This window comes from Narcine bancroftii, chromosome 13 (genome assembly GCF_036971445.1).
Source record: "Narcine bancroftii isolate sNarBan1 chromosome 13, sNarBan1.hap1, whole genome shotgun sequence".
NCBI classification, from domain to species: domain Eukaryota; kingdom Metazoa; phylum Chordata; class Chondrichthyes; order Torpediniformes; family Narcinidae; genus Narcine; species Narcine bancroftii.
This window is the reverse complement of record NC_091481.1, coordinates 24,495,557-24,510,014: the sequence shown is the minus strand read 5'-3', so window position 1 is coordinate 24,510,014 and position 14,458 is coordinate 24,495,557. Positions and strand designations below refer to the sequence as shown.

Genomic DNA, 14,458 nt, shown 5'->3' with positions numbered 1-14,458 from the left:
GCTAATGCTGCCAACTGCTTTATGCTTGGAACTGCAAAATTAAGCAAGCTATTTAGTAATTAAATGGTTGAGAGGATCAGTATGCAAAGCCCAGGCTTATTGTGCTGTATTTGATCAGAATGTGGACCTTCACTCGTGTTCCCTAATTTTTTTAAAAACATAAGCAGTAATAACTCTGGTTCATTTTTAAAAAGGTTACCGCATATATCAAGTTTCATGCATTGGACATGTGATTTATACATTATTGTACTATTTCACACTCTAATGCATTGCTCATCTGACTTCACATATCATTGTTTCACCCAGGTTATGAAAAACCCAGGGCTGAAACACTAAAATCTATCAACACTGTGATTGTAGTAAAAAGATATACTGTATATTTAACATTTCTGACCTAAGCTCATGCACCTTAAAGAAGGACGAAGCCCAGAAAATTAGTTATATAGTATATCTTTACCTCCTACGGACGCTCCAAAACCTGCTGATTTCCTCAAGCATTTCTGTTTTTAAATACTCAGAGCTAAACAACTTGCTGTCATTCAGCAAAGAAGCAAGCAACATATGTGCATATGTAACCTTCCCCTTGGGCTTTCAGTTGGCCCTTGGCTTCCAGAGATGTTCAGGATAGCCACAACTGCAAGTAGCCAATGACCCAGAGGAACAATGTGGAGTCAGGAAAGTGGAGGTAAATCTCAATGATTCTCCCATCCCACCTTTTATGATCCCCCTGAATCACAGGTCATTGCCATACCAAACCATGGCCACATCCAATGGACAATGGTGCCTGGGATCAACGGTCAGTCTGGAGTCATAATCTGAAATCATGTCAGATCCAAGTCCACGTCAGACCCAAGCTCTGATGCAGCTTAATTCTAATTTTGACATACAGCTTGATGCCCAACACCTGACACAAATGTGCTGAAATCATGGGCACACCTTTCTCATAGAGACAAAATGCAAGTTCACCCATCTTCTCAAGATTTAGTACAGACACAATGTGAGTCAAGAGTTTTGAATTACTATTCCTTCGCTGGCCTCTTTCCCAGGATTTACTGCTGTGAGAGACGAGCATGTACCTGAACAATGGTATGAATTAGGATATTTACTGATAATTGTTTGGCAAATATGTTTACAAACCAACTATTACGTGCTGGTTTCAAAAGGGAAAACAATGATGCGTCCTCACCAGCCACTGGTGAATGTGCACTTCCAGTTTCTGAGGTGGACATTAAAGAACCCAAAGGAGGCCTCAGTGGACCCACTGGCTAGAGTTTTTGTGGACATTCACCACCTACTTCAAAAGGCACCCAAGAAAAGCAAGGTGACTTACCTCAACAACTAGTGACCAGAGGTACTTCCATCCACTGTGGTAAAGTGCTTTGAGAGATTGGTTATGGAATAATTCAACTTCTGTCTCGGGAAGGACTGGGACACACTTCAAGTCATTTTCCACCACAACAAACCAACAGCAGATGCCATTTTGCTGGCCCTGCACTCTGCCTCAGATCACCATCCTAGATTGCAAGAATATCTACATCAGGCCTCAATGGTTGCCGCTTGGCATTTAAGACTGTAATACCTGCAAAAATAATAGTCCATCTCTGGGATCTGGGACTTCATTCCTCCCTTTGGAAATAGATCCTCCACTTCCTCAAAGGCAAAGCTCAATCAATGGATATTGCTGACTAACAACAAAGGAGCACGTCAAAGCTGCCTGCCTAGTCCTCTACTCTATTCCCTCGACACTCATGGTGGCGAAGCAGAGTTCAAATCCCACACACGGACAACACCACTTTTGTTGGCCAATTAATGGGATGAGATTGAGAATCTGTTGGGTAGTGCCAGAACAGCAATGATGCTCTAAAAGCCAGCAAGACCAAGGAGCTTACTGTGGTCATTAGGAAGGAGTGGCAGAGAGACCACAACCCTGTCTTCATTGACAGGATGACAATGGAGAGGGTTAGAACTTTCAAATTACTGGGAGTCCACACATCAGAAAACCTCTCCTGGTAGTTGTGAATAAGCGCCACCAACATCTCTATTTTCTGATATTTGACAAGTTGTTTAGTACAGGTTGTACCTCTTTAATCTGGCGACTTTGGGACGAGGCCATTGGTGGACCACAGAAAATGCTGGAAAATGGAAATTGACACCTAAGAGAACCCCCTATGTAAACATATCAAAGGTAGAACAAAGAAAACAGGAAATAATAGTATGGGGAGGCATGGTGAGCGTAGTGATTAGCTCAATGCCTTTACAGCCCCAATGATCGGGACCAGGGAATCAAGTCCTGCGCTGTCTGTGAAGTGTTTGTACTAATGGCAACAGATTCAAACATGCCAGACCATGAGAGTTGCTGGACATCAGAGTGCCAAATAAGAGAGGTATAACCTGTACTTGATTGAACTTTTAAAGGTGGAAATTATACTGGCCAGTTGCATCGCAGCCTGGTTTAGAAACCCGAGTGCCCAGGAATGCAGAAGCTGCAGAAAGTGCAAAGCTAGCCAAAACATCAGAGCACTGACCTCACTGATGACATGGCTTGAAGAAGGCAGTCAATACAATGAAGGATGCCCATCACCCTGATCACATTCTCTTCTCGCTGCTACCTTCAAGCAGAAGGTACAGAAGGTCCAGCACCTCTAGGTTCAAAAACAGGTTTTGCCCAACAGCTATCAAGCTTCTGAACCTCCCCGTTCTCCCCTAAACCTATCTACAAACTGCTGTGGGATCAGTGAAAGATCTGTCTGCACCCCTTAAACTTCACTTATTTTCTTGCAAATTTATGTTTATTATCTCTTTGCATATTGTGTTAATTTAAATGCTATAATTGGAGTTGGTTAACCCCGTGTACCTTCAGCAAGCAAGAATTTTGGTGCATATAACCATAACCATATAACCATTTACGGAGCAGAAACAGGCCATGTTGGCCTTTCAAGTCCGCACTGGTTCTCTGATTTTGTGCGCCCTCTTCAGGCATTGGTGATTTTAAGTGTAGTGTATCTTTGAGAATTTTAACATCTATCCATAGCTTCTCTGTACTTTGGATGTGAAATCTCATATTAAAATATTCAAAAACATTGGCTGTGTGGGAGAAGCCAGTGAGTGGCCGTGGACAATAGCTTCTCAGACTGGAGGCCTGTGACTAGTGGTGTGCCGCATCTATACATTCCTATTATGTATATGACAATAAACTCTCATCCCAACTCATCTCATCTTAAAACAAGGACCTGTGAATGCCAGCATATATTCAAGTTGAGAATCTAGACATAAGCAATTACAAGATAGTCTACCTTAAAAGTTGCACTCCTTGGCCATGAACCTCAGTCTTTAATTCTGTAACTCCCACTGTCAGATCAACCATTCCTTGGCACTTCTAGCATCATTATATAATAAAATCCTTGCACAGAAATGAAAGCCAGAAGAAATAGATCCGATGTATTAATTGTGCTGGAATAAAGTCTTCCTGAATAATCAGTCACAAAGATATGATAAGTTTGATCAACAACGAACATTCAATGAGAGCAGATAAATTAACAATCTTAAAAAGGGACTGATAATGAATGGGAATGTGCAGTGTCCAAATCACTGATGGAGATAGCCAAGCAAGAATCTGATTATTACAGTAGTGCAGTGAAAGGGGGTCTTCATAACATTATGATCATGTCAACCAGACTTTGCTTCATGAATATATAATTCAAAAAGCTTAACTGGAGAGATCTTAGAAAGTCCCAACATGTAAAATTGTTCAAGGATGATTCCCTTAAGATCCTATTCTAATGCATTCATAAGAGGGTTTAAGAACTTTAACCATGGTAATGAACCTGTTCAGGTGACAGACCTCTTGGTGGGGGAGCATTTCAGTGAAAGTGAGCACAATTCCCTGACCTTTCGCATAGCTATGGACAAGAATTAGAGTAGACAAAATGGTAAAGATTTTAAGTGGGCAAGGGATAATTAGGGAGGAACTGGGGAGAGTAAATCGGGATACGTTTCCGGAGAAAAGCATAGAAGAAGGGGCAGTTCAGTTGGCGCAGCAGTTAGCACAATGCTTTTACAGCGCCAGCTATTCGGATTGGGCTTCAAATCCTGTGCTCTTTCTAAGGAGTTTGTTCATTCACCTCGTGTCTGCGAGTGTTTTCCCTGGGGGCTCCCGTTCCCTCCCACCATTCAAAATGGATTGGGGGGAGGTGTAGGTAAATTGGGCGGCATGGACTCATGGGCCGAAATGGCCTTTTACTATGCTGTGCGTCTAAATTTAAACATTTAAATAAATTTGGAGGATGCTTAAGGACCATTTGCACAAAGTTCTGAACAGGTTTGTTCCACACTGAGACAGGGACAAGGTGCTAGGGTAAGGGAACCATAGTTGACAAAAGAGGAAGTTCATAGGAAGAAGAAAACATTTAGAAGGCTTAGGAAATAAAAGACAGGAAGGGCTCATGAGAGTTATATGGTAGCTAGGAAGGAATTTAAGAAAGGACTTAGGACAGCTAGAAAGGAGCATGAGAAGGCCTTGGCAAGTAGAATTGAGGAAAACCCTAAGAAGTTCTATAGGTACGTAAAGAACAGAAGGATGACAAAAGTGAAGATAGAGCTGCTTGAGGATAAAGCAGGCAACATATGCCCAGAGGCAGAGAAGTTTGGGGAGATCCTAAATGACATTTTCAATGTCAATTTCAATGATAATTTCAAAAAAGACATTTTCAATTTCTCATTGCTGCAGTCGAAAGTTCCCACCTACTTAAAAAGGGCATCAATCATACCATGCCACAAGACCAGAGGGAGCTGCCTCAATGACAGTTGCCCAGCAACCCTCACATCTACTGTGATGAAATGATTTGAGAGATTGGTCATGGCCAGAATTTACTTGTACCTAAGTAAAGATCTGGACTCACTGTAATTCTCCTACCATCACAATGCCCCACAGCAGATGCCATATAACTGGCTCTCCATTTAGCTCCAAATCACCTTGACAACAGCAACACCTACATCAGGCTACTCTTCATCGACTACAGTTCAGCTTTCAATACCATTATATTCTCACAGCTGGTCAACAAGCTCCAAAAGCTAGGGCCCTGCACCCACCTCTGCAACTGGATCCTTGACTTCATCGGAAGACTATAGCATTACGAATCAGAAAAAAAGTCTCCTCCTCACTGAAAACAATACAGAATAGGCTTGCCCACAAAAAGGAAAGGGAAGTAGTGGATGGAATGTATTCCACCTGGAGGCAGAGTTAGACAGGGATCTGTTCTGAGACCCCCTGTTCCTTGCAATTTTTATACAATAGTGCCTCTACTTTTTCAGGAGTTTGCAGAGGTTTGGTATGATACCAGAAGCCCTGGCAAATTTCTACAAAGGTGTGATGGAAAATGTGCTGACTGGCTGCATCATGGTCTGGTATGGGGACATCGATACCCCTGAGCGCAAGGCTCTCTGAAAGGCAGTGGACACAGCCCAGGGAATCACAGGCAAAGCCCTCCCCACTAATGAGAACATCTATGGGGGACACTTCCATCGGAGAGCAACAGTAATCATCAAGGATCCACACCACCCAGACATGCTCTGTTCTTGCTGCTGCCATCAGGAAAGAGGTAGAGGTATCACAAGATTCACACCACCAGGGTTCAGGAACAGCTGTTCCCCCTCCACCATCAGCCTCCTCAACAACAAACTCAGTCAAGGACTCATTTAAGGACTCTTTCTTGTGCACTTCATTGATTTTTAAAATTCTCTCTATATTACACAGTCAGTTTACATTTGTTATCTGTTTACAGTTCTTTATTTGTGTATACACAGTGTACAGTTTTTCTTGCACAACCAATATATATGTGGTAATTCTGCCTCACCCGCAGGAAAAAGAATCTCAGAGTTCTATGTGATGTTATGTATGTACTCCAACAATAAATCTGATATCTGAATGACCTGGATGAACAAGTAGAGGGATGGGTCAGTAAGTTTACAAATCATATAAAGGTTAGAGATGTTCTGGATAGTGTAGAAGCTTGTCATGGGTTACAACAAGATATAGGCAGGATGTAGATTTGGGCGGAAAAGTGGCAGATGGTGTTCAATCCAGATAAGTGTGAAGTGATGCATTTTGGAAGGTCAAACTTAAAGGTAGAGCACATGGTTAATGGCAGGATTCTTAACAGTGTGGAAGAAAAGAGGAACCTTGGTGTCCAAATCCATAGACCACTCAAGGTAGCCGCGCAGGTTGATAGGGTAGTTAAGAAGGCTTATGGTATGCTGGCCTTCATTTGTTGGAGAATTGAGTTCAAGAGTCATGAGATAATTTGCAGCTCTCCAAAACTCTGGTTAGACTATACTTGCAATATTGTGTTTAGTTCTGGTCACTTCAGTATATGGGAGCTGCAAAACATCAGATCAGAGGTCAGTACAGAGGGTGATTAAAACTGGTGAGAATATTACTGGGACCTCCCTTCCATTTATTGATTATATCCACAAGGAGCAGTACTTAAAGAGCACTCAGAGAATCATGAAGGACCCTTACCAGTCAGCCCATAGTATCTTTCAAAGAAGAGGCACAGGAGTATAAAAACCAGGGCTGCCAGGATGGGAAACTGTTTCATCCCACAGGATGAACAAACCAAGAATTTATTTATATATTCAGCATTTTTATTTTGGATCACTCTGTCTATATGGTGTTTTCTCAAGTTGTATAACTAGATATACAATCACATAACAATAAACAAACTCATTGCAGGAAGGATGTGGAAGCTATGGAGAGGGTGCAGAGGAGATTTACTAGATGGTTTTCTAGTTTAATGAATGTGTCTTGTGAAGCAAGGTTAACAGGCTTTTTTCTTTTGAATAAAGATAGGTGATAGGTGAATTATTTTGAATAGGTGATAGGTGAATTAATAAACAAGATTATGAGAGGCAGAAACAGGGTAGACAGCAAGCACCTTTTCCAAATACCAGAGGACATCTGTACAAGGAGCGAGGAGGAAAGTTTATGGGAGACGTAAGGGATGTTTTTTTAAAAATCAGAGCGAGTAGTGGGTCAACGAAATGCATTGCCAGAGGCAGCGGTGGAAGCTGCTACAATAGGGGCATTTAGAGGACTCAGGCAGGCATATGGATGCATGAAAAATGTGTGTGTGTGAGTTAAGGAAGATTTAGTTTGTAGAGTAGGGTCAATAGGTCAGAACAACATCATGGGCCAAAGGACCTTTAATGTTCTATGAATTTCGTGCTTATTGAGAATTTCTTACAGGTTGACACTTAGCATTTCCTCATTACACACTCACTGCATTTTATCCCAAAGTTTATACTTCATTTGGTTACAAAAATGAATGAGCAAATTTGATTTAAAAATTCTAACAACTTCACAAATAGAATCGCAACATTCTTCTACCCTGAGAGCAACCAAATGAATTCAAGTTTACTATCAACACCCAGTTGAGATGTGAATTTTTCCAAAAAGTGAATTTAATCAGTAATTTAACGTGTGTTATTCACATGATCTTCATTACTTCTCAGACAAGAAACAAGTGAGTATTTCCACTTCTAGCTGGTATAAAAGTGGCCGAATAAACCAAGTTGTACTGAAACAGTCCTCTGTTCAAGCTGGTCCCCTGTTCATGCCAATAGTGGAATCTTACTAAGCTTTGGCAGAGATCTGGCATGATATAAATAATGACACAATGCTGGAGAAACTCAACAGGTCAAACAGTGTACATTTTCTAGCAAAGTTTAAGATACATAACCAATGTTTCAGGCTTGAGACCTTTACTATGTCTAGCCAAGCAAAGAGAGCAACAGTCAATGCTGGGCAGGTTCCTCTGATCCTTGTGGTGGTCAAACTCGAAGTATGAGGCACAAGATAGTGAGGAAGTAAGTGGAAAGGGAGGCAATGTGGCTATGGAAGTGAGTCTAGGTGAGTACATGGTCATAGGGCTTCAAAGAAGCTGGGAGTGCACAAGGGGAGCAGTGAGAGAGAATCTCACAGAACTCTCTTCGGAGAGCAAAGGGGAACTTCTTCAGGGTAGGCATCCCTCTAAGAGATTTCACAGAGTTTTGCAGTAGACAGAAGTAAAACACGAAAGGTGTCTGTAGACTTTCACGTTTTATTTAAGGTATAGTAAGGCCTCCTTGAGTGTGTAGGCCTCAGGAAGCTTTGTCCTAAAACTCTGTCTGAGATCACCTCGGCCACAAGAACACCCATCATACTTGAGTTCATTGACTACAGCTCTATGATTAACACCATCATACCAACAAAACTAATAATCAATCTGGGGCTTTATTCCTGTCCTTGACTTGCTCGTTGGTAGACACCAATCAGTACAGATTGACCACATCACCTCCTCCTCACTGACTATCAATACAGGTGCATTTCAAGGCTGCCTGCTAAGACCCCTGTTCTATTTCCTCTATTCCCACAATTGCATGGCCAAGTTTAACTCCAATGGAATCTAGAAAATCCAGTGTTCTTGACTGAATAACTGGAAATGATGTCAGAATATAGGATGGAGATCAAGAATCTGGTTGGATATAGGAAGCATATATTTTTTAATAAGATTTAAACAGTATTGCAAAAACAAAAAAATGCAAACACACTGTATGGTAACCTATGACCATGTTCTCCTTTGGAATAGCCACCCTAGATGGTTGGTGCCAGAACAGCAATTTTGCTCTCAACAATAGCAGACAAAGGAGCCAATTGTGGGCTGTCAGATGAGGAGACCAAGCATCTGTCTTCATTGGTGTGATGGAGAGGGTTAGTATCTTCAAGTTCTTGGCAGTCCATATGTTGCAGAATTTCTCCTGGAGCGATCACATCGAGTCAGCACACCAATGCCTCAACTTTGTAAGAAGTCCAAGAAGATTTGGTGTATCACTGAATACTCAATCAAACATCCACAGAGGAAAGTATACAAACTGATTGCATCATAGCCTGGTTTGGAAACTCAAATGCCCAGAAATGTATAAGGCTACAGAAAGTGGCAAGCCTTGCCAAGCCCATCACAAGCACCAATGTTCCATCTATTGAAGATGTTTACAGAATGTGAGGTGCTGCCTGGAGAGGGCAGCCAATATCATAAAGAATCCCTGTCACTGTGGCCATGATTTCTTCCTGGTGCTAACTCAGAGCCTGAAGTCCAGTACCTCTCTGTTCATGATCAGTTTTATTCCCTCAACAGTTAGCAGTCTTTTGAAGTTTTCCATAATAGCCTCACATAAACTCCTCCAGGACTACCAAAAGATCTTTGAAACCACTTTTTTGCACTAGTTTTTTGAACTGCAAATACTTATTGGTCTGTTCTACATTTGTTAGCTCTTTATCTGTCTCATGGTAATTGCAATATAATTTATACTATTGTAGAATTTCGGTGCAACTGTACATTGTCCTTGTGTATATAACAAGAAACTCTCATACACTCTGAATAGTTTTGACAGGCGGCAAAGCTGTGCACAGATCTTCACCTCCTGTCAATGCAATTATGGAATTTAACTCTGTAATTCAGAGACATAGAAAAACTATTGCAATTGATGAATAATTTAAAAATAAATATTTTTAAAAACACAAAATTAAAAATGCACAAATTACTTTCAATTCATTAAAAAAGTTTAAATAGAAAATTATTTCCCCATTTTGTAGTCCCAGATTCTAAATTCAAATGAAGGTGTCTGACTTTAAGGCAAATCTGACCTAGGATGAAATTAGAGATAATTTCCCAGCACATAGCTGCCAGATTTCACTTGGAGTTAGCTGTGGGTTTGAGGCCGGTGACATGCAAAATGGATATACTTCAGAACAAGTGGCCGATTTGCAGGACAGAGCAATTTGATCTATGAAGGGAATCAGTTTTAGGTGAGGTACCTACGTAAAATGTGGGCTGCTGGTGACTGCAGTCAAAGGGCTCACACCAGGCTATGAATTGCTGGAGAGTGGCTCGAGACTGGCAGAAAGGGTATCAGTATTGGAACTGGGATGCTGGAGGCTTCCTGATTGTGCATTTGAAGCTTGGGTTGGACTGAAGTCTGTGTGGCTGCACAAGTGCTGGAGACAAACCCATGAACATTCAATGGCCCTGGGGAGACTCTCTTTCTCTGGCTAGATGGTAGACTTAAGGAAATTTCATGCAGTGGATGTTGTATACTTGTATTTCCAGTAGGTATCAATGAAGGTATCATATAAGAGACTTATCCATAAGATAAGGCTGTGTGGAGCTGGGGGTAAAAATTCAATGCTGGAGAAACTCAGCAGATCAAACAGTGTACTATATATTTTTTTTCTTTGGCTTGGCTTCGCGGATGAAGATTTATGGAGGGGTAATGTCCACGTCAGCTGCAGGCTCGTTTGTGGCTGACAAGTCCGATGCGGGACAGGCAGACACGGTTGCAGCGGTTGCAAGGGAAAATTGGTTGGTTGGGATTGGGTGTTGGGTTTTTCCTCCTTTGTCTTTTGTCAGTGAGGTGGGCTCTGCGGTCTTCTTCCAAGGAGGTTGCTGCCCGCCAAACTGTGAGGCGCCAAGATGCACACGATATCAGCCCACTGGCGATGGTTAATGTGGCAGGCACCAAGAACTTTCTTTAGGCAGTCCTTGTACCTCTTCTTTGGTGCACCTCTGTCTCGGTGGCCAGTGGAGAGCTCGCCATAGAACACGATCTTGGGAAGGCGATGGTCCTCCATTCTGGAGATGTGACCTACCCAGCGCAGTTTGATCTTCAGCAGCGTGGATTCGATGCTGTCGGCCTCTGCCATCTCGAGTACTTCGATGTTGGAGATGAAGTCGCTCCAATGAATGTTGAGGATGGAGTGGAAGCGTTCTAGGAGCTGTAGGTGATGCCGGTAAAGGACCCGATTCGGAGCCGAACAGGAGTGTGGGTATGACAACGGCTCCGTACATGCTAATCTTTGTGAGGTTTTTCAGTTGGTTGTTTTTCCAGACTCTTTTGTGTAGTCTTCCAAAGGCACTATTTGCCTTGGTGAGTCTGTTGTCTATCTCGTTGTTGATCCTTGCATCCGATGAAATAATGCAGCCGAAACTGCCAAAATGTTTGGCCTGGAAGTCAGCCTGAAGAAAACTGAGGTCCTCCATCAGCCAGCCCCCCCACATCTCCATCGGGCACACAAAACTCAAATCGGTCAACCAGTACTATATATAGCAAAGGTAAAGATATTTAACCAAAGTTTCAGGCTTATGCCCTTCATCAAGGTATGAAAAAAAATGCAGCCAGGCGTCCCAACATAATGGAGGGAGTGAAAGGAGCACAGTCTCAGGCAGGAGGTAATAGGTGGATAAGGGAGGGAGGGCACACCAGCAAATAGGAGGAGGAGGAGGGATGGCTCTCTGAATGGAGAGAGAAGGGAGTGGAGAGCTGAAGGAAAAAAGACAAAGGGAAAGGGAGGGAGGACATAGAGTAGGCTAACAGAAATAGAGAAGTTGATGTTAATGTCATTTGGATAAAGGAGTGGTTAACCAAACAGAAGGCAGAGAGTTGGAATAAATGAGTGTTTCTCATGTTGGCAATCAGTGGAAAGTGGAGTGCTACAAGAATTGGTGCTGGGCCCACAACTGTTCATGACATACACTGCACAATTCCAAGTCATTAATGTATCAAAGTTTGCTAATAACACTAAATTGAGTGGAAAAATAAACTGAGAGGATGTAGATACGACAATGGATATCAAATAAATGGTAAGTATATATGATTTTAGAAATCTTAGACATTTTCAGATGCTTTTCTGAAGGAATGGCAATCTATGCTATAAGAAATTTAAGGTGTGCCTCACTCAACTAGTGTTATCCTTCTAATGGACTTCACTACAGGGCAGTAAAATAACCAGTTGACATTTGTATCAAATCAGCAATTTTGTGAAGACTACAAAAGTGCAGGCTCTGGTGATATAATTTACAGCAAGTTTTGATTTCTGTTGTTTACTATACAAGGCAAGTTTTTGTCACTTTCACAAACAGTGGCTTTGGTGGTCAGTATGTACGGAATTTCTGGGTTGTTACAGTTTTGCAGTTTCAGAATGTCTATATATCTGAACTTCCAATTATTTCTCCTGTGGAGCAAATTAATTCTTAACCATTTTTTATCTTAGAATACAAACAGAATGAGAAAGCTGTTGGTTTTGAGTTTTACAGGATGGAAACTCTGCATGTTCCACCACTCCAAGAGAGGAATGGCAAGAGAGGAGAGGAATAATTCCACCTAATTAGTTTCAATCACAATATATCAGTTTTTGTATGCATTTCAGATAAACATCTGATATGGTAGAAATTATTTTAACTGGAATAAATGTTCTCAATATGTGTTGCAAATGGATACAAATGATTGAAAGTTAGATTTGAGTTCAATCAACCAGAACTATTCATGCCATAAAACATAAAAACAATATATTAAACAGTTTCAAACATGGGAGAACTCTCCAGGACATTTTCAATTTATTTCATACTGAATTCAACTATGATAATAACTGGCATATTGCCAGGCATGTTAAAATACTTAAGGATACATTAAGTAAGTCATAAGTCCAGCTTCTTCTTGGATTAATATGCATTATATTTAATAACTGAACATTTTATGTTGAAACTATTTGTCAGCAAACAAAATAAATGTTAGATTCCCATTGAAATTTAGTTTGGAAGTAGCCCATCACAATGTAGTTTTGAGAGTGCCATCAAATGGCTTTAAGCAAAACTAGAATTGTGTTATTTGATTTGCAATCAATGCCACTTTTGGGAACCACCAGTGGGACATATTTCGTGTACCTTGAATTCCCTCCATACATGTTGGATGTAGGCACTAAATTGAAAAAGTCAAATATGTCAAAGAGGTGAGTGCAAAGGAGGGTTTTGGGCATTGAAGTCTGAAGACGTGACTTCAGTCATAAGAGAAACTACACTGTGATCTTGTTGTAGAGGCTGAAACTTCTCCAAGTGATATATATATTTAATAATATTAAAAATATAACAAATATTCTCGTTTGTTCAGAAAGTTAATGCTGGTACTTATTACCAGTTACTCTCTTTGATGAAAAACTGTCGCTATCCAGAAATTTAGGTACACTATTTTCTTTTCCTTTGGAACAGATTACAGACTTCAGCATTCTACATCATTGTAGTGTCTAGTCAGAAGGAAAGTATGGCTAAAATGATTTCCTTTAAATATTTTAATCAATCAAAAGCTGCATTTATTGCCCATCCCTAAACTTCCTTTGAGAAGACAGTCCATGGTCTCCTTGAAGGGTACAGCCTTTGTGCAAAGAAACTTGTACAGTACAATGTTTTGGGATAGGGAGTTACAGGATTTTCATCCAGCAAAGAAGGAATACATGCCGCTCTCCACCGATTACCAATGCCCTGCTTTGCTCCAACTATCAAAATATTAATGCGGCAGGTCTAGCTGTTAGTAGTAAGGGTTTCAGTAATGCTGTTGAATTGGCAGTTGTTTAACATTTTTTGAAGTTGGTCCTTGTCTGATATTTCCGTGGCGTGATTGTTTGCTGGTTATCTAACTAATCCTGAATTTTGTCAAGATCCTACTGCAGGTATGAGTGGACAGTATCATAAGTAACCACCTGTGAACATTCTCACTTCTGACGTTATAAAATGATTGTAGGGCCTACGATGTTGCGACATGATAAAACAACCTCAACTACCTTCCTGAGTTAGGTATGACTGTAACTGATAGTGAGTTTCCCTTCTTGATTCGAATTGGTTCAAGTTTTACCGTGATTTTCCAATGACACTACATCAAATACCATCTCAATATCAAGGGCAGTTACTCTGGTCTCACCTTTGAAATTCTACTCTTTTGTTAACATTTGGATCAATACTTATAATGACCCTGGACTGAGTGTCCCTGTAGAAATCAAACTGCACATCATCTTTGCTGATGAAGGGGAAGATGTCAACTCAGTATTAACTTGCTAGGTTGGATTGATTCTGCTTGCACATCGAAGAAAACAGGCCAATTTTTCACTTAGTTTGCTATTTTTTGTGCTGTAATTTTATGGAAACATGTTAGTTGGAGGCATGACTAATCCTTCAGCACTGGAGCCAGGATTTTATCAGAGTGCATTTCTTCACTACATCTGGTCCACTCAGCTGCTGCTTCATGCTATGCAGTGGCTTGAGTTGACTGTAGAGTTGCTTCTTTGATGGTATGAGTCTCAGACATGGGTGAGATGGAACACCAAATGTCTCATCAGCCTGCCATGTTCTTCAGGGGTCACTCAGTTCAGTAGATGTGGTGCTACCAGGTAAATCCTATGGACACAGAGTCTTCTACTCAGTGCTTTTTCCAAGTGGTGTTCAATCTTGTGAATATTAACAGGACGTATCAGTGTTCATTTCTGACCTGAAAACATGAGCATTCTTTGTTTCTGGAGTCATGGTTGAAGGCTCTCAGGGCTACTTCCTCCTGATTGCCCACCCTATGGTTCAGATAAATTCAAGGGAAGATCTTTGGCAAA

The 14,458-nt window shown here is 41.1% G+C and overlaps 1 protein-coding gene across 24 annotated transcripts in view; it reads right to left on the bottom strand.

Moving 5' to 3' along the window:
• The window catches only part of anks1b (ankyrin repeat and sterile alpha motif domain containing 1B), an 823,124-nt gene that overhangs the window by 185,630 nt on the left and 623,036 nt on the right, over positions 1–14,458 (bottom strand). The window contains exon 1 of one of the 24 annotated variants that reach the window (XM_069908385.1): positions 4,899–4,955. The exons of 22 other annotated variants lie outside the window; for them this stretch is intronic. In XM_069908385.1, the coding sequence (XP_069764486.1) occupies positions 4,899–4,940 (42 nt within the window). In that variant the 5' untranslated portion in view covers positions 4,941–4,955. Of the gene's footprint in view, positions 1–4,766; positions 4,785–4,898; positions 4,956–14,458 lie in introns of those variants that run through there. One more of the 24 variants, XM_069908386.1, reaches the window with a different exon arrangement.